This window comes from Balaenoptera physalus, assembly GCF_965194825.1.
Source record: "Balaenoptera physalus genome assembly, chromosome: X".
Classification (NCBI taxonomy): Eukaryota; Metazoa; Chordata; class Mammalia; order Artiodactyla; family Balaenopteridae; genus Balaenoptera; species Balaenoptera physalus.
The window spans coordinates 69,492,943-69,518,099 of NC_138903.1; the positions used below are offsets into that span (position 1 = coordinate 69,492,943).

Below are 25,157 nucleotides of genomic sequence, written 5' to 3' on the forward strand. Positions count from 1 at the left end.
AATAGGTATAGATTTTATTTCAACATAATAAAGGCCATATATGACAAACTCACAGCTAACTTCATGGTCAATGGAAAAAACCCAAAAGCTTTTCCTCTAAGATCAGGAACGAGACAAGGATGCCCACTCTTTTATTTTATTTAACATATTATTGGAAGTCCTAGCTAGAGCAATTAGTCAAGAAAAACAAAGACATCCAAATTAAAAAGGAAGAAGTAATACTGTCTGTTAGCAGATGACATAATATTACATATAGAAAACTCGAAATACTCCACCAAAAAACTGCTACAACTAATCAACAAATTCAGTAAAGTTGCAGGATACAAAATCAATATACAAAAATAAGTTGTGCTTCTATATACTAATAATGGGCTATCAGAAAGAGAAATTAAGAAAATAATGCCATTTATAATTGCATCAAAAAGAATAAAATACCTAGGAATAAATTTAACCAAGGAGTTGAAAGATCTGGACACTGAAAACTATAAGACCTTGATGAAACAGAAGAATACACAAATGAATGGAAAGATAGTCCATGCTCATGGATTGGAAAAATTAATATCGTTAAAATGTTTGTACTACTCAAAGCAATATACAGATTCAACACAATTTCCAACAGCATTTTTTGCAGAAATAGAAAATAATCTTAAAATTCATATGGAACCATATAAAAGAATTCTAATATCAATCTTGAGAAAGAAGAACAAGCTGGAGGCATCACACCTCCTGATACCAAACTATATTACAAAGATATAGTAATCACAAGAGTATGGTATTGACATAAAACACACAGATCAATGGAACAGAATAGAGCACAGAAATAAACCCATGCATATTGGTCAATTAATTTACAACAGAGGAGCCAAGAATATAAAATAGGGAAAGGATAGTTTCTTCAATAAATTGTGCTGGGAAAACTGGATATCCACCTGCAAAAGAATGGAACTGGACACCTATCTTACACCATACATTAAACACAACTCAAAATGGATTAAGGACTTGGATGTAAGACATAAAACCATAAAACTCCTAAGAGAAAACACAGGGGGGTAAGCTGCTTGACATTGGTCTTGACAATGATGTTTTTGGATGTGACAAAATCCAAAGGTAATAAAAGGCAACAAAAGCAAAAATAAACAAGTGGGACTACATCAAACTAAAAAGCTTCTGCACAGTAAAGAAAACCATCAACAAAATGAAAGGCAATGTACCAAATGGGAGAAAATATTTGCAAATCATATATTTGATAGGGGGTTAATATCCAAAAGATATAAACAACTTGATAGCAAAAGAACAAAGAATCCAATTAAAAAATGGGCAGAGAAACTGAATAGACATTTTTCCAAAGGAGACATCCAAACGGCCAACGAGTACATGAAAAGGCACTCAACATCACTAATCATCAGGGAAAAGCAAATGAAAACCACAGTGAAATATCACCTCACACCTGTTAGAATGGTTATTATCAAATAGACAAAGAAATAACAAGTGCTGGCGAGGATGTGGAGAAAAGAGAGTCCTTGTGCACTGTTGGTAGGAATGTAAATCGGTACAGCCACTATGGAAAACAGTATGGAGGTTCCTCAAAAAATTAAAAACAGAACTACCATATGATCCAGCAATCTCACTTCTGGGCATATATCTAAAGGAAATAAAAACAAGATATCAAAGATATAAAGTTGTACTCCCATGTTCATTGCAGTATTATTCACAATAGCTAAGATATGGAAACAATCTGTCTGTCAACAGATGAATGGACAGAGAAGATATGGTGTATATATATACACAATGGAATATTATTCAGCCTTAAGAAAGAAGGTAATTCTGCCATTTGTGACAATGCAGATGGACCTTGAGCGCATTATGCTAAGTGAAATAAGTCAGACAAAGAAAGACAAATACTGCATGGTATCACTCATATGTAGAATCTTTAAAAAAATAAAGTCAAACTCATAGAAACAGAGTACAGAAAAGCGGTTGGGTGGTGGTCCAGATGGTGGGGGGGGAATATGGAGAGGGTGGTAAAAGGATACAAACTCCCAGCTAGAAGATGAATAAGGTCTGAGGATATAAGGATCTAATGTAAACCATGGTGACTATAATTGATAACACTGTATTGTATAACTACAATTTACTTAAAGAGTAGAACTTAAATGTTGAAAGAAAGGAAGGAAGGGAGGGAGGGAGGGAGGAAGGGAGAGAGGGAGGGAGGGAGGAAGAAAGGAAAAATAAGGTTGCTGAATTACATTTTACTTTAATTTCCTATTCTAATCCAAGTAATGCTACTTTGAGGAGGTATTCTTGCTACATCAAATTCTGAATCAAAATGCATTTATATGAAAGGTCAGAGAAAATATCAGGAATAAGAATGATACATTTTTCATTAGTTTCAGGAGGATAATATCTAATTGGCATATCTGAGTTTTCCTTAATATGTAAATAACATTTAACTTCAATAATACTTACAACATTTTATAGTCAAATACATTTTTGTGATTTTTAAAAACACTGGAGATTTACCATTCTGGGAATTAACAGTACAGAAAATATAAACATGTAAAATACCTCTGTACAATAATAGCCACTGCAATAAACTCCTGCATATTTGAGTCACTCATCCCTGGGATGAATTGTTTTCCATTAAATATTTTTGAATTATCACTTTTCATTACTGTTTAAGCCTCTTATCTTGGTTTTTGCTTCTCTCTATCATAGACTCTAGTCACAAATAGCTTAATGTAAATTAGGGATATGACTGTGTGGGGAAATAAGATACATGAGGGTCTACTGACAATACTAATTCCATTTCATTAAGAAAAACTGGCTTATGTTTGCAAATTTTCATAAAGGAAATCAAATAGCAATTCCATGAAACTACTAAAAATGTAGACTTTCAAGTTTAAAATTATAAAATACTTAAAAATTTTATATATACTGTGTAGAAAATTAATCCCTACTAAAACTTCCATCAACTAACCATTCTTTTAAAACACTGTTTAGTGCCTTGTCCTGTTTTCAAGGGCTGGAAAATAAAGTATTGATTTCTCATCACTGAAACCCACTATGTCAAAAAGGATGACTGACCACCTCTCTCTGACTGTAGCACCACTACATTTTTGGTATATATTATCTACATATAGGTTAAATTGTTTAATACAAAAAGATGCAGGTGTTCAGCCAGCTTTCAGAAATCAGCTTCACTGCTCATAGCCAGTTTTAACACTTACATATAATACTTATTGTACTTTAAATGACAGAAAAGGAATTCATGCCTACTAATCATGCTGTGATTCTTACCTCCTCTGCATCAGTACTGTTTAGCTCTTCTGCTTTAATTTTATTATAAGTATCCAGTATATCAGTACAGCTCTGATCCCTGAGAAGACAAATAAGTTAAAATACATTTCAATAAATTTTAGAAGTCAGAAGTCAGCCTCTATGGGAGATAAAACTGCTTCTTACCCAATAAATCGAAGTAAGACATCAGTTACAATTTTGGCTGCTTTAACTATAGGACTGTCTGGCTCATTGAAAGTCCTAGCATTATGCTCAATGTAGCGTACTTCCCACATTAATGCTGATATTCTCCTATGAAAGAAAAAATACCCTGTTACTCTTGGTTGATACATTTAAAGTCTATTCTAGGATTAGACAACATAGAACAACTAGGCATTTAATCATGATATGTCAAAGGTGTTCAAATATATGTATGTGACTCAATATATGTGTGTGACTAATGTGCACTAATAAAGGTATACAGTTAGAGTATTTGAATCACAGGCAAGAGTTCAGAACCACTGGACTATAAACTTGGATATGAAAACTTGGAAAAGAACTGACCCACGGCATTGTGGGTAAATAGTGATTTGACCAAGGTCAAAGTAACAAAAACAAACAAATAGTGCTTTGATAAAGTCAACAGAAGAATGTTTCATTTTCAGAGAAAAGCAAAAAACAAAAAGGACAGATTTTTATCTCATTGCTTTTATGATATATACTATTGAATGAAATTATAGGTAAAGATATAAAATACACCCAACTGGTTATATTTATAACCATCTCATGGAATAATTGTGGTTAGGACACAGTAGACTCTAGGGTGAGAGAGGTAGCAAAAGCTGCCCTCCACTGCCTTCCCATAATCACCCCACTCCCAACCAAAACCAAGGAAAAAATAACTTGGCTTTTTCTATACACACTTTGGGGCTGGTAATTAAATCTAATTAACTGCTGCCTAATTCCCCAACAGGGGATTTAAAACATGCTCCAAGTCCCTGGAGCACCATAATCAGGATGAATCCACAAACTACTTAATCTGCCTTTAATAAGCTAAAATTAACTGTAGTTTTTGTTTCATATGTGACTTGTGCTAGTCATAATTTCCTCCCTGTCCATACCCCTTCTTACCCTGGAAGAGTGAAAATCTACTGAATAAAGGGAAATCAGTGTTCCAAATTTTCAGGAGAAATTTTGGAGTGGGTCTTCTGAACGGTTATTTTACACTATGAGAACAAAGATCTCAGTGTATCATTATGCAAAAAGGAAAGCAAAAGATATAAAATTATACAAGCTTTTAGGAAATGATAAAAACTAAACAGACCTGTAAAAGCGATTTTCAAGTCTCCGCCTGATGGTGTTGAGGTCAGTTGGATAAGCAACTACAGTACAATACAAGGGATAGGCACTGAGATCCACTGGAACAGCAAAAGGGCTGGCAAAATCTACAACATTTACAAAATAAAAAAAGACAATTATAAAGAACACTAACATTTCATGTTAACAAACAAAAACACATATAAACAAGAAGGGTGGGCAATAAAATACTACATTTCTAAAATGCTGATGATTCAATTATGCAAAAACTAGACCAATACTATTATAATGTTATTCTTTTTATTTGGACATTCTATCTATGAATCAATCATGCATGATACACTGGTTCAAATCAGGTAAAAACAAGACAGAATTAAAGGAGAACTGTGTTTAACTTCAAATTTATGTCTTTTCTGGATAAATGTCAAATGTCTCGTGATATACTTCAGAAAATATAAGTAGTCATGGAGTAAAATATATTACTGCACCCACTGTCTTTACCAAAAAATCGATCCAAAGTTAGGCTCAGGGAATAGCTAGAGAGCCAAAATGACTCAAGAAAGTAAAAGACACCTATATGGCTGCCTTCACTATTACAGCCCCAGAACTGAAAAAGTTTGCCAGTCATTACTTTGGCCAAGCAAATAAAAATGTTATTATTAAAACTAGAATCACCGTGCCTCTTGAGTTAAAAGTATACCGTGAGAAAATGCATTTCCTTTTACAAAACTTATAATTCTGCTGGTTTTCCTTATTCCTTCCCATCTTCCTAATATTCTTTCACATTCACCATACCCAGGGAAAGAAGGTGGTTGATGCCCTGAATAACTCGTTCACATTCCTCATCTCTGGAATGAGCCCCCCACTCTCCTTCCTGAGGTTTGTATAGCAAAGCAGTCAATTCCTCCTGGGACACAGGAACACCAGCACCAACTTCATCTGGAAAGGCAGCTATGCATAAAGTGAAAAATCAGAAATAATTAGTTTCTAGAATCATGATATTGCCATTTTTCTTTTAGAAAAATTATAATTCATTTTTTAAAAGCATATTTACTTCCTTCTGGAATTGGCTCCATATCCCAGGGACTCATCTTTTCTCTCTCGTTATTGTCCCAGCTATTAAAAAATAACAAGATACAAATCAAATTCAGATGACACTTTATATACTAGCATCATTTGCATTACTTCTTGGGGGTGAAATTTGTAAAGGGACAATACAGTTTCCTTGAAGTACAACTTTGCTTACACAAAGATAAAAATAAGCCTCTAATAGAGAAAACATGGTCCATCAATATGAAAGAGAGTCATAAGCTTACTCTTAGTTCTGCTGGCCCTTTTTTTTTTTTAATTCCAACCAAGCATACATTCAATGTTAAGCCAGGGTACAGAATAAAAAGATCTCTTTGGAAAATTCCATTCAGGTTAAAAAAGTCGATTTAATAGATCACTTCTTTCTATGAGATAACCTACTTTATTCTAACAGGTTGAGTATTATAGCTTCTCCAAAAGTTTATTATTCCCTTTTGATCTACAATATGGAGGCTAAAAGTCAATCTTCACGGAATAAACATTTGTTCTATCATTCTTGGGAAGAAAGCTTTATTTATCAGGAATCTTACAACTCTGGTATTTCATGAAGAACAAAAGTAAATTGTAGACAAACAGTATATCCAAACATAATGCAGTCACTCCTGTCTAGAATTCATACCATTAAATAAAAGACTATGTAAATATTTAGTATTATATTCCAGCTGTAACAGTTAATTTAAACACTGAATTAATTTCAGTATTCCTCATGAAATAATAATTGTAATTCTTGTCTAAAATAGAAATACTTAAGAGAAAATACAGGAATAAGGGAGGCAGAAATAAGTCTTCAGTTCCTGCTTTGTGTTAGCATGCATACTGGACCAAAAGGTTTATCACCAAATTCCTTCCTTAAAGGTATTATGATTACTTCCTTACAGGTACAAGTCTTATAAGACTAGGTAAGGTAGGGTTTATAGAAAGTCCATGTAGTACTAAAGTATTATATCAGGTGTAAAAGACCATAAATATACTTACTGAACACTGTAACACTGGAAAGAACTATCAGGATACTCTGGTTGAAAAGGCTGCTGACTCTCCACGGTCCCAAACCACCAGGCGTCATCTATTATACTGCGGAATCTATCACCTACAATGTTTTTAGAAATTCTTAAGAGTGCTCTTGAGAATAATCACTCTGTTCCCACTCTAAACTGCTAGTTTTTGTTGAATACAGAAGCAGCATTGTATCCAGCATTATTAGAAGTTTCAATCTGAGTTTTCCATATATGTGAATTTTACATTTTACCCTCTTCAAGGATTTTGATTTCCAAATGCTAATAATTATTCTGAAATAAATCACATATTACCGCATATAATTTAACGTTTATCAATTACTTGGGATCATCATTAGACATACTGCTTTTTGTACTGCACATATGATACTACAGTTGTTTCTTCTATTTTTTGTTTCACCATTTTGTTTTTAAAAATCTCTTCATGCTAGTTTTGTACCTGTAAATGGCTAAGGAATACGAAACCAACCATATGGACAAAAATGTTTCTCCCACATAAGAAAGGAGAATTTAAAAGTACTAATAGCAGATAATAACATAGTGTTTGCTCTGTGTCAGGTACCATTTTATTCATATCGACCTTATAGGTATGTTCTGATGTGATTCCCATTTTACAGATAATGGAATTGAGGCAGAGAGAGGTTAAAATCTTGCCCAAGATTAAACAGCTAGTGAAGGGGGAGGAATAGAGGGGGAGAAAATAAGAAGGGGAAAGAGAGAAAGGGAGAAAAAGGGAGAGGGGGAGAGGGAGAGAGGAGGAGGGCAGAGGGGTAGATGGAAAGAGGTAGAAGAGGATGAAGAGGGAGCGGGAGAGGGGGTGGGGGGGAGAAAGAGAGAGAGAGAGAGACAAAGGAGAGAGAAACCCACAATCAGTAAAGGTCTGTTAAAAGCCCAAGTGTTAAGTACTCCATTTCATGGCCATTGACATTTCAAGATTTTCTTTTTAATACAGATTTGTATTCTAATAGAGTAGGTATTCACAGAAAAGGTTTTATGCCACATACAATGTTCATAAAATCACCTAAACGTAACCGAAAAGAAAAATTTAATTTAATTTTTCTAATTTGGCTAACAGCTTTTTCAGTCTACCGGTTTCTTTCTGTTAAATCGGTTTAAAAGTTACTTATTCTACTTCAAACAATAATTATTCAGTGAGAATTCTATACTTACCAATCTGCCAGTTCCTTTCTTTGGCTTCATTATAAAACTGATGTAGCACAAGGAAGTCAATGACATCTGGCATGTCATGATACCTGAGGAGAAAGTAAAGTACATATGATTCAGTATACTGATATAACAGTATATGTTACTTTCTAAACATCCAGGAATATATGCTTAATGTGGAGGTATTGAGCAAAATGTTGCAAATCTCAAGGTCCCTGTGAATGCCTTTACTTAAATTAAAGCCCATCTGTTTGATCTGTTTGGCTTAAATATTTACTTATGACATTATTTATATCACTAGCTATATTACTTATTTACTTACTTATTTATTTATTTATTATTTATTTATTTTTGGCTGCCTTGGGTCTTCGTTGCTGTGTGCGGGCTTTCTCTAGTTGCGGTGAGCGGGGGTTACTCTTCAATGTGGTGTGCAGGTTTCTCATTGCGGTGGCTTCTCTTGTTGTGGAGCACGGGCTCTAGGCGCGTGGGCTTCAGTAGTTGTGGCACGCAGGCTCAGTAGTTGTGGCTCACGGGCTCTACAGTGCAGGCTCAGTAGTTGTGGCTCACGGGCTTAGTTGCTCCACGGCATGTGGGATCTTCCCAGGCCAGGGCTGGAACCCATGTCCCCTGCATTGGCAGGTGGATTCTTAACCACTGTGCCATCAGGGAAGCCCTATATCACTATCTATATTACTTTTATCCTGTCTATTTTATACGATTGTTGTTTCTTACATTACCCAATTGTGTAACCAGGTCTTCAACAAAACTAATGATGCTTAAATGTCTTGAGGCAATTGATCACATACATAGTTCCATATAAAATTAATTGTAATAGCACAACTCTAGATATGAGAAGAAGCAACAAGGGAGAATATTTCCTGGATTATAAGAGTCTAGTAAAACAAATGATCCCAAGCCTAATCCAGAAATAGGACATTGAGTGGCCTATCAACAAAGTCCTTGCCTGACCTAAGAATAAGCCTTCGTAATGCCATGGGACAAATGGGTCATGACATTCTTCCCAAACCTTGGTTGAATTTATGACCAACAGGGGGTACTGTAAACAAAAATATGTTGCCTGCCACTCCAGTTCTACAAGGATCAAGCCATTAGCCACTGTAGTTGCTGACCTACAGCACACCCTGAAAGGAATTCAAGATGAAACATTCCGTGTTTTGGATATATAGGCCCCTAGATAGTTAAGATGCATATGTAATGAAGAATTTCAATGACCCCAGATTCTTGCATCTTCCCATATATAGAAAAGCACTAAAATCATTAACTGAGATATCTGATCCTTGTGACTAGCAATAACTAGCAGGATGTATGCTTGACTACATGTATTTCCCAGCCGCCAAAAAATCATATATACGCTGGCTCATTCCCTCCTACCTCTTGAGAGCAGTTTGTCAGAGCTATCTGAGAGGCTGTCTCCTAGACTATAGTCCTCAGTAAGTCCCCAAATAAAAGTGAAACCCACAACTCTCACATTGTACGTTTTTTAGTTGAGATATAGATAGATAGATAGATAGAGAGCTATTAAGTGGAGAAACAAAGCAAGAATTATACAAAGCAAGAATTCAACATTAAACCTTGGTCTTTAAACTCTAAAGCCTGTAGTGCTGTCATGTTTTCTTTCCCATTAAGACTTGTACTCTGCAGAATACATGATAGGGATTAAAATACACACACACACAAGATCCAAGATAGATACTCACTTAATGGAAAAAGATTCTCCAGTCATTTTGCCTGAAATGGGGTCCAGAAATGCAAGCTTCAAGCAGCATAGTGTAGGTGGTCCAACCTCATATTTGATTCCTACAATCTTAACAAATTCTTGTTCCTATTCATGAGAATACCAATAAATTATTACTTTCAATATAAATAATTGCCTAACATTTGCATATTATTTCATTATTATTTGAACAATTTAAAAATTATCTGAAACAACATTGTAAATCAACTATACTCCAATAAAACTTTAAAAATAAAAATAAAAAAATAAATAAAAATTATCCTAATACCCACCAGATACTAGGCACTCCACTAAGTGTTAAAGGTAATAAGACATGGCTCTTGACCCCTTAATAGCAATTTGTAGTTTAGTGCAGGGCTATAAACCAATGATAAACAGCAGAATCCCCTTGGGAACCTTTTTAAAATTCATGTTCCTAAACCTATTACTATGGAATTGAGTTCACTATGTCTGGGGTAAAGCTCAGTCATACATATTTTGAAAAAACCTCCCCAGGTTTTTCTCTGGGGAGTTAAGAATTGCTCTGCTGGTTAAGAATCACTCCTCTTGTCACTACTTCTCCCCTGAACTCCTTGATAGTCTGTCAGTGGGAGATCTTTGTGGCTGTCCTCTTGCCTCCTCCAGCCCCACAGAACCCTACAAGTCTCAGTCATGCGTGAGTGCATCTCCAGCCATGTTGGCCAGGCTGGTGTCCAGATCAGCAATTTCTGCTGGGAGCTCTACCACCTGGAACATGGCATCCAGCCGGATGACCAGATGCTAAGTGACAAGACCATTGGGGGAGGAGATGACTCCTTCAGCACCTTCTTCAGTGAGACAGGTGCTGGCAAGCATGTGCCCAGGGCAGCGCTTGTAGACCTGGAACCCACAATCATTGATGAAGTTCGCACTGACACCTACCACCAGCTCTTCCACCCTGAGCAGATCGTCACAGGCAAGGAAGATGCTGCCAATAACTATTCCCAAGGTCACTACACCATTGGCAAGGAGATCATTGACCTTGTCTTGGACCAAATTCGGAAACTGGCTGACCAGTGCACAGGCCTTCAGGGCTTCCTGGTTTTCCACAGCTTTGGTGGGGGACTGGTTCTGGGTTCACCTCCCTGCTGATGGAACGTCTCTCTGTCGATTATGGCAGGAAGTCCAAGCTGGAGTTCTCCATTTACCCAGCCACCCAGGTTTCCACAGCTGTAGTTAAGCCCTACAACTCCATCCTCACCACCCACACCATACTGGAGCACTCTGACTGTGCATTCATGGTAGACAATGAGGCCATCTATGACATCTGTTATAGAAACCTTGATATCGAGGGCCCAACCTACACTAATCTTAATCGCCTCATGAGCCAAATAGTGTCCTCCATCACTGCTTCCCTGAGGTGTGATGGAGCCCTGAATGTTGATCTGACAGAAGTCCAGACAAACCTGGTGCCCTATCCCCACATCCACTGACCTCTGGACACATATGCCCCTGTCATTTCTGCTGAGAAAGCCTATCATGAACAGCTTACTGTAGCAGACATCGCCAATGCTTGCTTTGAGCCAGCCAACCAGATGGTGAAATGTGACCCTTGCCATGGTAAATACATGGCTTTCTGCCTGTTGTACCGTGGCGACGTGGTTCCCAAAGATGTCATTGCTGCCATTGCCACCATCAAGACCAAGCGTACCATCCAGTTTGTGGACTGGTGCCCTCCGTCTTCAAAGTTGGCATTAATTCCAGCTTCCCACTGTGGTACCTGGTGGATTCTTGGCCAAAGTACAGTGAGCTGTGTGCATGCTGAGCAGCACCACAGCCATTGCTGAGGCCTGGGCTCACCTGGACCACAATTTTGACCTGATGTATGTCAAGAGTGCCTTTGTTCACTGGTACGTGGGTGAGGGCATGGAGGAAAGAGAGTTTTCTGAGGCCCGTGAGGACATGGCTGCCCTTGAGAAGGAGTGAGGAGGCTGGAGCAGATAGTGCTGAGGGAGAGGATGAGGGTAAAGAGTATTAACCTGTCTGCTGCAATTTTACACTATTGTCTTGGGACTATCTTATTTGTGTTCTGTGAAGCTGCCCATTGTGGCCCTATCTTGTCAATAAAAGTGATATTTCTATTTAAAAAAAGAAAAGAATCACTCCTCTAGCAGAAATACAGTTTGTAAGTAGGCAGGTGGACATGTTATGTATATGTTTGGGAAAAGGACTTACATTTATGAGTGCCTACAATATTATTTTATAATACCATCCTTATACATTGTTATTAGTCACACTTAACAGATGACAAAACTGAGCCTCATGGGTACAGTGACTTGTTTCAAGTTATACACTAGTATATAGCAGAGCTGGGACTGAAATTCAGGTCTTATTCCAAAGCCCAGGCTCTTATACCACATATATGCTGCCTCCTAAAATTTCCTATAACCACAGGGTTAGAATTTAAAGTAGGAAATCATATGGTTTATTTATTCCTTTGATTCTAAAAAAAAACAAGAACAAAAACCTCAATTTTCACCTGATTCAGAACAGATGGTAGCATTCCTGTTTCCCAGGAGATGATTATGTAAAGCTCACTTGATAAGAAATTTTAGCACCTTACAACCTTGATACAATTTTTACAAGTGTCAAATCTTTATTTCAATAAATATACACATTCTCTCTTGCATCCTTCCTTTGAAGCATCATTACACAACAACCCTTCATTTACCTGGAAAACTATCATAAAATTGCCCTTTAGTCTCTTGTTCTCAGAGTCGAAAAAACAAAACGACAAAAACAAATGTAAACCTAAGTAGAAATGATGGTGTATGTATCTCTGTGTCTCTTTGTCTGTATTTATATAAGTATGAATGAATGAATGAATATGTATTTACAGTGAGAAAATCCTTCTCTAAAAAATAAACATATCTGTTTTATTCAATGACATGTAGCTACATAGGTACTATATCAAAAGAAATAATAAATAAAGCACCACAAAGTCATGAGTTTCTTAGGATTTATGATATTTACAATATCCTAAATCTGCCAGAATCTCAAGCGTGTTTGTGGTCCACATATGCAGTCACAGTTTATAGAGCCTCTAGAACATACAAAGCTGCTGAGGAAAATATCCACACCATGGAACTACTGCTTTGCTCCAATTATATCAATAGAATTGTATACACTACAGGACCTGAAGCTTGAAGGAAATTAGGTCAAATAATCAGGACAACAGGTGGCATACAAATTTTGGGAACCATAAAATGTGACCCATAACACTCAGCTGTACAAGAGTATGGTACATCACTTTATCCTGGATGAACAATCAACAGTGAAATATCCAGAAACTGAGAATAAGCCTACAGGCTAATAACTTAATTCCCAAGATACTTCAATTGCATAGCTTATTAATTTGGTGAACTTACCCTGAGATCCATTTTATTCCATGGCTGTTTTTGTAGGTTAACACTGTATATTTTTGATTTTCTTACAGCCCGTACATAAGCTTCATGTCCTTGCCTAAAATATATAAGCTAAAACAAAAAACATGAGGTATTAAACAGCAGCATACCATTTAACACCTCTATACGTCCCAATATATTCCTACAAATGTCCTCTTCTCTTTACAAAGAATATAAATAATTATAATTTTGAAAAAATTTATACAATAAAGGTACTTATAATCAAATAATGTTCATTCAGTACTCATGCCTATGTAGCTCTGCGCTAAATATTGCATAATAAAAACACACACAGTCCTTCTTCTCCTTAGCACCTTCATAAATTTCTGAAGAAACAGACTAATGACAAATGTACACAAAAGTGGTCATATTTTAAAGTAATATTTTTCAAACTGTAATTGACATTCTAAAGCATCAACATTTTAATAGCCTACACATTTTATATATATATATATATATATATATATATATATATATATATATATATATATATATATATATTTCTAACCACAGGCTACTAAATACAGTAATTTCTAGACAGATTAAAATTTTTCTTTTGTAAGAAATAATATCAGAACTAGCACGGTATGGAAGGAAAATGAATCCAAGTGCTTGATAAAACTGTTCACCTCTTTAAGACAGCATTCACTACCATATTCTGATTCATTAAAAAAAGTTTCTTTCCCACAATAATTTTTTTTCGTCCTCACACCATACTGACAGGTTCAAATCACCTCCCAACCACAAAAATCTTAGCCTCCTTTAAGGTTCAGAATACTGGATCTGATTAAACAATCAGCAAACATTTCGAAAGTGAATGCCAACCCTGGATACAGCTTATTGTCCCAAACCTGTGCCCACCAGGGTAGAACAATGCCAGTGTGAATGGCCTTGCAGTAATATTCCCTAAATATCCCTGGGTGCACTCTGTACCTGAGAAGCTTAAGATCAGATTGCAAGTAGAATATGTAAGTAATGTCACCCTTCTTGTACATGCAGCTTCTTCCAAACAGCAGGCCTGCTTTGTAGGCGTTTTTCCCACTCTGCTTCCTTTATTTATTATTAATCCAAATACCCCACAATCATTACACAAAGGCAACCATGGGGACAGGGAAGAAGTCAGGAGACCTGACTGCTGTTGGTGCTACCCTTACAGGCCATGTGACTCTGGCCTTCCACATGCTCACCTGTCAAATGAAGAGGACACTCTGCTGGCAGGGGTGTTCAAAAGATTAATAACAATAACAAAGGACAGAGAGACTAGCATGCATCAGGTACTATCCTAAGTGCCCTACAAATATCCCTTAATTTAATCCTTCCCAGAGCCCTATAAGGTAGATACCTTTATCCCCACTGTGCAATTGAGGAAACTAGGGCACAGAGAAGTAATTTGTCAAAATCTTATTAGGTTTCATGCACTCCAATGTCCACTGCAGCACTATTTACAATAGCCAGAAGCAACATGGAAGCAACCTAAATGTTCATCAACAGAGGAATGGATAAAGAAGATGTGGTACATATATATAATGGAATATTACTCAGCAATAAAAAAGAACAAAGTAATGCCATTTGCAGCAACATGGATGGACCTAGATTTGTCATACTGAATGAAGTAAGTCAGAAAGAGAAAGACAAATATCATTATGATACCACTTATATGTGGAATCTAAAAAAAAAAAAGGGTACAAATGAACTTATTTACAAAATAGAAGTAGAGTCACGGATGTAGAAAACAAACTTATGGTTATCAGGGAATAAGGGGGGAAGGAATAAATTAGGAGATTGGGATTGACATGTACACACTACTACATATAAAATAGATAACTAATAAGAATCTGCTGTATAGCACAGGGAACTCTACTCAGTACTCTGTAATGGCATATATGGGAAAAGAATCAAAAAAGAAAAAAAAAAGAGTGGATATATGTATATGTATAACTGACTCACTTTGCTGTACACCCGAAACTAACACAACATTGTAAATCAACTATACTCCAATAAAAATTTTTTAAAAAAGAAAAAATAACTTATGTTTCCTATAATACTTTTAAAGGGGTGGTAGAGATAAATAGAAGAAAGTAACGTAAAAAATACCATACTATGGAGATTTTAAAAATACACTGACATTCTACCAATCAACACTAAGTCAGAATTTCTAATAGTTAAAAATATAAGTAAAATTTTTTTAAAGGTTTAAATATTAGTATATAAACACAACTGTAGTGGTAAAAAAAGTCATTACCATGCTTACCAATAACATGATAAGCATGTTATTCCGATATCCTTTATTATATATTTATTCCTGTACTCAACAAATATTGATCAAATATGTATGTACAAGGCACTGGGTGCTATGGTAACACATCAAAATAAAATCCTTTCCCTCAAGGATATGGACAGACATGTAGATATATGAGTATGATACAAGGCAGAATGTAGTATGTATCATAAGAGAGAAATAATTTAGATGGGAAAGCACATGAAGAAGGAGTGGCAAGCAAATGGTAAGTAGGGATAACATGCAGAAGAAGTTGGCATTTAAGTTAAACCTTGAAAAATGAGCATTTTGAGAGGCAATGACCAGTGGGTAGGGGTATTCCAGGCAAAATAATGAAGGCTTAACACTTAAAAGTAAAAAGTAATGCTGTCATTAAGAGATTGATTATATAAAAGTATGTTTCTGCCTTTATGGGTTCTTTAAAAACATTCTTTAATTCACGTATTTCACTGTCTGATTCACTTATACACCTTTTCCATTACCTGAACAACTGTCATTACCTAATACACATTAGTCTTGAAGCATATAATCATGCACTAAGTTTAACAAAATAAAGGGAAAGGTAAATATGGTCCTATAAAATAGAGAGTAGTCTCAGATCATGGAGTATACAGATCCTTATTCTGTTCTAAGATTTTTTTTTAAATATTTATTTGCTTATTTATTTATTTATTTATTTTTGGCTGTGTCGGGTCTTAGTTGCAGCACATGGGATCTTTTGCTGTGGCGCATGGGCTTCTCTCTAGTTGCAGTGCATGGGCTCTCTAGTTGTGGTGCACAGGCTCCAGAGCGCATGAGCTCTGTAGTTGCGGCACATGGGCTCTCTAGTTGTGGCACACGGGCTCTCTAGTTGTGGCATGCGGGCTCAGTAGTTGTGGCAAGCAGGCTTAGTTGCCCCTTGGCATGCAGGATCCTATTTCCCTAACCAGGGATAGAACCTGCGTTCCCTGCATTGGAAGGCGGATTCTTAACCACTGGACCACCAGGAAGTCTCCCTGTTCTAAGATTAATACAAAATTACTTCTCTTAAGCCTCCATAAAAAAAGGCAATAAATACAAGAAATAGTGATTTTTGGATATACCCCTAAGAAAGCTCTTCTAAGTTTTTTCATACAGCATTCATCCAGAGCATGTTTTACTAAAATAACCACACAAACGAGCATTGCTCAAAAGTCTGACACTTATAAGAAGACACACTTAGGAAAGGAAACATTTTAATAATATCAAAAGATATTATAATAATAAGTAATAGCTTAATTGTAAGGCTACTTGGTAGCTATCTCTGGTACAAAATATCTATAGAAGACAATTATAGAAAAGTTTGGTAAAATTTTTATTGGTTCCAAGATTTTTAGAACCATTTCCAAGGTTTTGCTCCTTCTTTATTATGATGATAATATTACATTCCTACTATGGGTCTTAAGTTGAAAACTGTGGGTAAGCATTTAATCATTCAAAAATGAATGATTAGTCAATATGTTAGAGACTATACAAGCCAACTAGGGCTCAAAATATAACAATGCTACCATAATTTTCATAAGAAAATCAAATAAAAATTTTTCACTGTATAGAATTTAAATCAATTTTTGACTGACCAATCATAAATATGGCTGTTATTCAATCATAGGTTCAGTAGGAAGGCCTTGTTTGTGAAATGACTTTCCCATAAGCATTGAAAGGGGTGATCATCCTCTAGAATATTTTCTATCAGGTTGAGCATGGGCTTCTTTTAAAAAAACAAAACAAAACAAAACAAAAACAGTATTAGGACTTGATTAGGATTCAAAATACCACTCAATTGGGCTTCCCTGGTGGCGCAGTGGTTGAGAATCTGCCTGCTAATGCAGGGGACACGGGTTCAAGCCCTGGTCTGGGAAGATCCCACATGCCGTGGAGCAACTAGGCCCGTGAGCCACAATTACTGAGCCTGCGGGTCTGGAGCCTGTGCTCCGCAACAGGAGAGGCCACAATAGTGAGAGGCCCGCGCACCGTGATGAAGAGTGGCCCCCACTTGCTGCAACTAGAGAAAGCCCTCACACAGAAACGGAGACCTAACACAGCCATAAATAAATAAATAAAAATTTAAAAAAAACAAAATACCACTCAATTCTACTATGTGGCAATTAAGATAAAAATAAAGACAATTATTTTCATGGCTTCACAAGCCAATCAATTTATCTCAATGTTCATTGAGCATCTACTATACTAAAGACTCTGTGTCAGGCCCTACAAAGGACACAAAAATTAGTAAGATTCAGTCACCGTCCACAATAAATATATAATTGAGCAGCACAGTTAAGACTGTGAACATATAACTATAATAGAATTGAGAATATAAATGCCCTAAGACTGATATTAAAGTGAGTACTCCTGAGGTTCCAAGAGAAAAACGTTATTTAACAGAAAACAATTACCTCGTCTCCCATCTGTGGGACAAACGGGGAACGTCGTGGTATGGTATCCAAGATCCACTGAGGGGCAAACCATTCTTCATTGGGCTCACCTGCCATAGAAACCAGTCCTCCTTTCTAAAATATAGTTCACAAACATATAAACTATAAATATATGAACAGTTGTAGAAAAAATAGCAGGTAGAAAATGTTAAAAACATCAGGTTATAATAAAACACAAAATATACAAATTTTAAACATTTTCTTTTACCAATTAATTATGCATAACTTTTGTACCAATAAAACAATCAAGTGAGTAACATGTTCAATGTTGGCTGACAGATAATATGATACTATATACTATCTAAAAACCACAAATTTTACTCTTTATGTCCCTAGTATATCAAAGGAATTCAAATACAAGTAACATAATAACTTTTTGCCAATTAAATGATGACCATCAAGAAGATAATTCTGTCTACTAAAGCAAGAGGTTACAGAATGAATACAGAATCCATTTTTAAATTAATATTCAAGGAACTCTGTGGATTAAGTTTTTACATCATTCAAATGAAATTATAGTGGGAAAAAAAAACCCCATCATTGGGATGAAATAAAAACATAAAGAAATAGAAGAAGCCCTACATGATTTATCATATCCTTCCATTTTACAAGTCAAAAAGATATAGAAATTTATGACTGGTGACATGACAAGAATAATCCTTTTATACTACAGTGGCTTATTTAAAAACTCTACTACAGGGGCTTCCCTGGTGGCATAGTGGTTGAGAGTCTGCCTGCTAATGCAGGTGACACGGGTTCGAGCCCTGGTCTGGGAAGATCCCACATGCCGCGGAGCGGCTGGGCCCGTGAGCCACAATTGCTGAGCCTGCGCGTCTGGAGCCTGTGCTCCGCAAGAGAGGCCGCAATAGTGAGAGGCCCGCGCACCGCGATGAAGAGTGGCCCCCGCTTGCCGCAACTGGAGAAAGCCCTCGCACAGAGATGAAGCCCCAACACAGCCATAAATAAAAATTAATTAATTAATTAATTAATTAATTAAAAAAACCAAAAAAACTCTACTACATTTTAACAAACAACTGTCAAAGTGTTTTTATTTAATGTTAAAATAATAATGAAAATATTCTAGCCTCTACTTTTGACAACAGAAAAATTTCAAAAAATCTTTACATCTTTTATACAATTTTACTTAGTTTCTCAGACGGAATATTATTTTTAGAGAAAAGTGAAGTGTTACTGTTAAGTATTCAAGTATCAAAGGCAAAAACCAAAACCAACAACAAGAAAAAAAAGAAAAACAACCTGTAAACTTACAAACCTTCTTTCTAGTCTGTTTAGGTTTCTTTTGCCGTTCTTCAAGTGACTTCAAATTCTCCTCCTCAGAGCTGCTGCATAATTTCCGTGTTGCCTGTCTCGTTTGCCTTTTTGGAGGTTGCAAATTTATTCCAGCATCTGCTGTCCAATCAGAATATTCACTTGATGAATCACTGTGTATAATACATAAGTTCAGAAAAGGAATAGCTTTGCGTCATGATTGAAAGATGATCATTTTGTAATCAAACAGCATTATAAATGACATGGTTTGATTTTCTTCTAACCAAAGATTAAAAAATATCAAATATAGAATTTTGATCATTACCTAAGTGATTTTAGTGAAATGCTTCTTGGATAAAGTATAATGCTTAGTTTCCCATAACAGGATTTAAAATTCAAAATTCCTGTCCAAATCACAAAAGCTTCTTTAAATAAAGATGTTCCTTATCCCTGGAAATGGTTAAATATAGTTGATTTAAACCTGAAATAAATACACATAGCCTGCCAAGGTGTAGAATCTTGGATTTACAAAGAATCTTATTTTACAGATGGAACTATTTTAGGGAACTAAAGCCCATGATGACATGCGCAAAAAGATATTGGTAGAGCTAGGATAAAACAACAGGTCTCTGGGCTTCCAACCCAGTACTCTTTCTACTATAAAATACTATTTTAACTCTGGCTTTACCAAATTCCTACAAGAACATAACTTCACATTAAAACTGTCAAATGATTTTGACCAAATCAAAACCATTAAAACTACCTGGAGGAACTTTCACTTTGCCATTCAATAACAGGATCCTCTATAGAAGCATCACTTGTGCCAACTGTTTCATCTTCCTGCAACAAAGAGCCAGCAATTGAGATATATGGTTATTATTAACTAGCAATTGAGATATATGGTTATTATTAACTAGCATATTATTAATTAGCATATATTACCTGTTTTATAACACTTTTTGTATTCCCCCCTCCAAAAAAAAGTTCTAGTTAAAAATGTATGTAATCATTTTTCTATATATACTTGTAACTCATAACTAAGCCTACCACGTATTTAAAGATTTCTAGCATCTACTATCTTACTGATATGAGACAACTTTTCTTATTTCAAAGACGCAATAGACTCCTTAAGAAACACAAATATAACCCTCTTAAATTTTGTTAAAACCACTGTTTTCTTTTTTTAATTGAAGTATAGTTGATTTACAATGCGGTGTTAGTTTCAGATATACAGCACAGTGATTCGGTTTTTGTTTGTTTTTCATTGGGGTACAGTTGCTTTACAATGTTGTGTTAGTTTCTGCTGTAAAACAAAGTGAATCAACTATATGTATACATATATCCCCTCCTTCTTGATTCAGTTTTATATGTATATATATACATAAAAAAATATATGAATTTATATGAATATATATATTCTTTTCCAGATTCTTTTCCCTTATAGAAAGCCATTGTTTTAAAAAATACCTACCCAAAAATGATAAAAATACCTATATGCCTCTACCAAGTTAATATAATTACTCTCCATAAAAAAGTTAATCATCTTTTTATTATGTAAGCGCTCAAATGTACCAAGGTAGAGGAAATAGATAACATCCTTGTGTACACAATCTCCAGTTTAGACAATAACTCACTGCCTATCTTGTATATATACCCTTACCAACTGCCTCATACCCCAGGTATTATTGTGAAAAAAAAGCATTTCCACTATAAATATTTATTAAGATTAGGATTCTTTTTTAAAACATAACCACAACACAATTATTACATTAAAAAGATAACAATTCTTTTTTTTCTTTTTTAATAACAGCTTTATTGAGATAGAACTCACATACCAGAAACTTCACCCCTTCAGAGTATACAGTTCAATGGTTTTTAGTATATTCAGAGCTGTTCAACCATCACCACTAATTTTAGAACACTTTCATCACCCCAAAAAGAATCCCTAAACCCATTAGCAAGGACCCCTCACTCCCCACTACCTCAAGCCCCTGGAAGCCACCAATCTACTTTTGGTCTTGGTACTCTTGTCAAAGTACCCCATACTTTGAACAACAAAATCTGTACCAAGTAATCTTTGTTTTTCTTCTCTCTTCTTCTTTTTCATGTATTTTTAATTTTCTTAACCATCTTAAATTGCTACGTTGCCCTGAATTTCTCCTTGCCTATCTGTCTTAGTGACACTCATGCAACAGGACTCTTTAATCCATCTACATTCAATGTCTTTTTGTTTTAATTCTTTTAAGTCCATGGCTCAGAGACAACAGGTTTTTTTTTTTTAATTTTTATTGGGGTATAGTTGCTTTACAATGTTGTGCTAGCCTCTACTGTACAGCAAAGTGAACCAGCCATACACACACACACATCCCCTCCCCTCTGGATTTCCTTCCCATCCAGGTCACCACAGAGCACTGAGTAGAGTTCCCCATGCTATACAGTAGGTCCTCCTTAGCCATCTATTCCATACATATCAATAGTGTTTATATGTCAATCCCAATCTCCCAATTCATCCCACCCCCCCTTGTTATCCATACGTTTGTTCACTATGTCTGTCTCTATTTCTGCTTTGTAAATAAGATTGTCGATACCAATTTTTTCAGATTCCACATATATGTGTTAATATACAATATTTGTTTTTCTCTTTCTGACTTACTTCACTCTGTATGATAGTCTTGAATACGTGATCATTCTTTTCAGATCAAGATTTTCATGGGTGGGGGGAGAGAAGGAGTGATATTATTGATAAGAGTTAAAGAATTGTGAATGGTGGGAGAAGAATGAGGGTACCATACATTATCAATGCATAATTAAACCCTCATTATTCACTTAAATACTATAGTTATTAAGAGAACAAAAGGAAAGGACTGGAGAAGAAAGGAACATGAGGAAAAGAACTGCTATAGTCTTTATTTCATTACCATGGAAAAGGTAGGTCTGAAAAAAATCATCACTCAGTAATCTCCATGATTGGTAAAGTCAACAATAACAGAAAACATGTATATTATGATTACACAGTCAACAAGTTCTGGAACTGTATAACTAGTTATCTCAGTTAATATTCCATTTCTTTCCATTTCTAGGCAGATTTGCTCTCACTCTCTTTTCTTACTGTCCCAAAGCCAAACTTTTCCTGGCATGTTTGATACCCTCAACGAAGATAATATCTTCGGTACAAATAAGAGAAGATATCTAAAGGAATTCAATATAATGCTCAAATTTGCCTATTAAATGCCTTATTAATAAATAATACTCATAAGAAAGTCATTAAAATAATTTTCTGTTAAATTTACCCTTAAAAGTAAACCCAAAGTTTATCAAATTGCTATTTCTTTCGTGATATGTCGATTTTCAGCCTTTCATAGAAAAAAAGAACTTTGAAAAGGAATCTAGGTATCAGATATGCCTTAACTTCTTTGTGATTTTACAAGGTCTCGGATATTGACCTCATTGATAGTCTCATGTTATTAAACCTAGTTGAAAAATTAAAAAAAAAAGTAAACCCAAAGTGATGACACTAACTGGGAAACAAAAAATTACATTGAGTAAATAATAGCAGATATCTAACCTCTGAGGAGCTATCTGAGTCTTCCTGTACACCTGAATTTTGACATGATGCTTGTGAATTATGCTCTATGTTGGATCGTGTTTGGTAAGTATGCTGGCGTTTGCGTTGCGTCCTTCGTAAAGACCGCCCACAGCTAGGCGGATAATCATTCTATAAAACAGAAGGAAAATAAATTTTAAAAAATGAAAGGCTCAGTGAATATACACAAAAGAACATATATAAAGCAAATCAATTGGGCTTGATTTGGAGTGAGGGTGGAGGTGAGAGATAGGAATAAAGTCCCAAAAAGAAAACCCAAGATATATTTTTATACTATGTTTTTACATAAAAAATATACTTCATTTTTATATATTTAACCCACTTCCATTAATACAGATTACTTTCCATATTTTGAAAACTTTGTGATCAAATTAAAGATAGTGCTGAAATTCTAAGCTGCAAGAATCTGCCCACTCAGAATTTACATATACCATATTATCTACAATTTATTACAGGATGAAGCAAGATATCTATATCATATGTATGTGTATATATAATTCTTAATATAACATGTATTTCTTTAGTTCTATAAAAAACTACATTTAGTAAATGAGTCAAAATAAAAATTTAATTTTTAATAACAAAATTGTAAAGTAAAAACTGTTTTATTCTACCCTTTACAAGTATAAAATATTCTTACTGATATACCATATGTCAAAACTATAACCCTAATATGTCATCAGGAGTAAACAAGCTTAAAGGTCTTCTAAATCAGTATCAAGGGCCAGTTTCTTATCTTACATGTAAATGTTTCTCATTTTCAATATAAATAAAAATGTTTACAGATCCAACTACCCTGTTTATTAGTCTCAGACAAGTCTGATGTTTGACAAATCAGCTTAGCAGGAAAAAAGAATATAAATCATGGATGTGAGTCATTCAAAATCTCTAAGAAAATAATCTTATCACAGAACATCATATACGCTAATAAAATCTGAACAGAAATTAAGAAAGTGGGTATCAAAATGATCTAAGAATATTTAAAGATATTCATATAATAATTACCTGAAATTGTATTTATCAATACTGAAAAGACACTTAAAATTCAGTACCCATTGCTTATATTTCCTTAATAAGATTAAAATCAACCTAGACTTTCCAATTTACCAAACTCTTCAGGAGTTACAGTTATTAGTACTGGGAACAAAACTATATTCTTATGCCACTAGTTTGTTCAACCTCAGAGTACTAGTCCGGGGTTTAAAATGCACCTAATGGAGTACAGGAATCTTATTCCCTGATTAGCAGTTTCTACTGGGAATATGAATCTTCCTAATGTATATAGAACAGATTTTGCTCCTGTCTAATTAGGTAGGCCAGGAGTAAGCCTAGGGCAGGGGTCAGCAAACTTTTTCTGTAAAGGGCCAGAGTACAAATATTTTGGCTTTGCAGGTCATATGATCTCTGTGGCAACTACTCAACTCCATAGAGCATGAAAGCAATCACAGACAATATATAAATGAATAGGTATGGCTGTGCTCCAATAAAACTTTATTAATAGGAATAGGCAGTAGACCAGATTTAGTCCATGGGCAGTTTGCCAACCTCTGCCCTAGGGTATCTGAACATTTGTTTTACATTGTGATTAGTGATCCAGCATTAATTTTAAAGTTCTACTTTAACCATATGAAAATGGTATTTTAATACAAATATCCTATACCTACAATGACCATATATCCTAGATTTGGGGGGATAGTTCTAACTTTGTGTAATTTTATCCTTATTAATAATAACCATATATCTCCATTTGGGGTTTCAAAAAAATAGTTTCCCTATATACAGACACCTATCGAAATAATCCCTTAATACATAACTGCCACCTTTCAAAAACCTGGTATCTGCAAATATTTACAAATAGTGTATTGCAAAGTACTGTAAAGCTAAACTTACCCTTTGGGTAGCATAAGATGGCTTCTTCTTCTTTTCGACTGTATAAAGACTGATTTCTAAGTCACCTTTAGCAGTTCGACATTCTTCCTGAACCCTAATAACAAATCAAAGGTCAAAGTAACAGAAAATCATCAAAGAGCAAACCAATGGTTTATTTATTATTAGAGAAATGCAAATCAAAACTACAATGAGGTATCACCTCACACCAGTTAGAATGGGCATCATCAGAAAATCTACAAACAACAAATGCTGGAGAGGGTGTGGAGAAAAGAGAACCCTCTTGCACTGTTGGTGGGAATGTAAATTGATACAGCCACTATGGAGAACACTATGGAGGTTTCTTAATAAACTAAAAATAGAATTACCATATGATCCAGCAATCCCACTACTGGGCATATACCCAGAGAAAACCATAATTCAAAAAGACACATGCACCCGAATGTTCATTGCAGCACTATTTATAATAGCCAGGTCATGGAAGCAACCTAAATGCCCATCGACAACGAATGGATAAAGATGTGGTACATATATACAATGGAATATTACTCAGCTATAAAAAGGAATGAAATTGGGTCATTTGTTGAGACATGGATGGATCTAGAGACTGTCATACAGAGTGAAGTAAG

General features: G+C 35.3%; 1 protein-coding gene and 1 pseudogene across 7 annotated transcripts in view; one reads left to right on the plus strand and one right to left on the minus strand.

Moving 5' to 3' along the window:
* BRWD3 (bromodomain and WD repeat domain containing 3) overlaps positions 1-25,157 on the minus strand; it is a 115,077-nt gene that overhangs the window by 16,889 nt on the left and 73,031 nt on the right. For 4 of the 6 annotated variants that reach the window (XM_082447349.1, XM_082447351.1, XM_082447348.1 and 1 more), the window contains 15 exons: positions 24,532-24,625; positions 22,603-22,752; positions 21,691-21,726; positions 19,801-19,877; positions 19,042-19,210; positions 17,730-17,843; positions 13,002-13,109; positions 9,578-9,702; positions 7,866-7,948; positions 6,658-6,769; positions 5,648-5,709; positions 5,389-5,544; positions 4,601-4,721; positions 3,463-3,588; positions 3,298-3,376 (listed from right to left, as the gene is read on the minus strand). In XM_082447349.1, coding sequence (XP_082303475.1) covers positions 3,298-3,376; positions 3,463-3,588; positions 4,601-4,721; positions 5,389-5,544; positions 5,648-5,709; positions 6,658-6,769; positions 7,866-7,948; positions 9,578-9,702; positions 13,002-13,109; positions 17,730-17,843; positions 19,042-19,210; positions 19,801-19,877; positions 21,691-21,726; positions 22,603-22,752; positions 24,532-24,625 — 1,612 coding nt within the window. The remainder of the gene's footprint in view (positions 1-3,297; positions 3,377-3,462; positions 3,589-4,600; positions 4,722-5,388; positions 5,545-5,647; positions 5,710-6,657; positions 6,770-7,865; positions 7,949-9,577; positions 9,703-13,001; positions 13,110-17,729; positions 17,844-19,041; positions 19,211-19,800; positions 19,878-21,690; positions 21,727-22,602; positions 22,753-24,531; positions 24,626-25,157) is intronic. The other 2 variants (XM_082447352.1, XM_082447350.1) reach the window with 1 other exon arrangement.
* On the plus strand, positions 9,648-12,994 carry LOC309653047 (tubulin alpha-1C chain pseudogene; annotated as a pseudogene). The gene has a single exon. The product of its transcript is annotated as a tubulin alpha-1C chain pseudogene (transcript).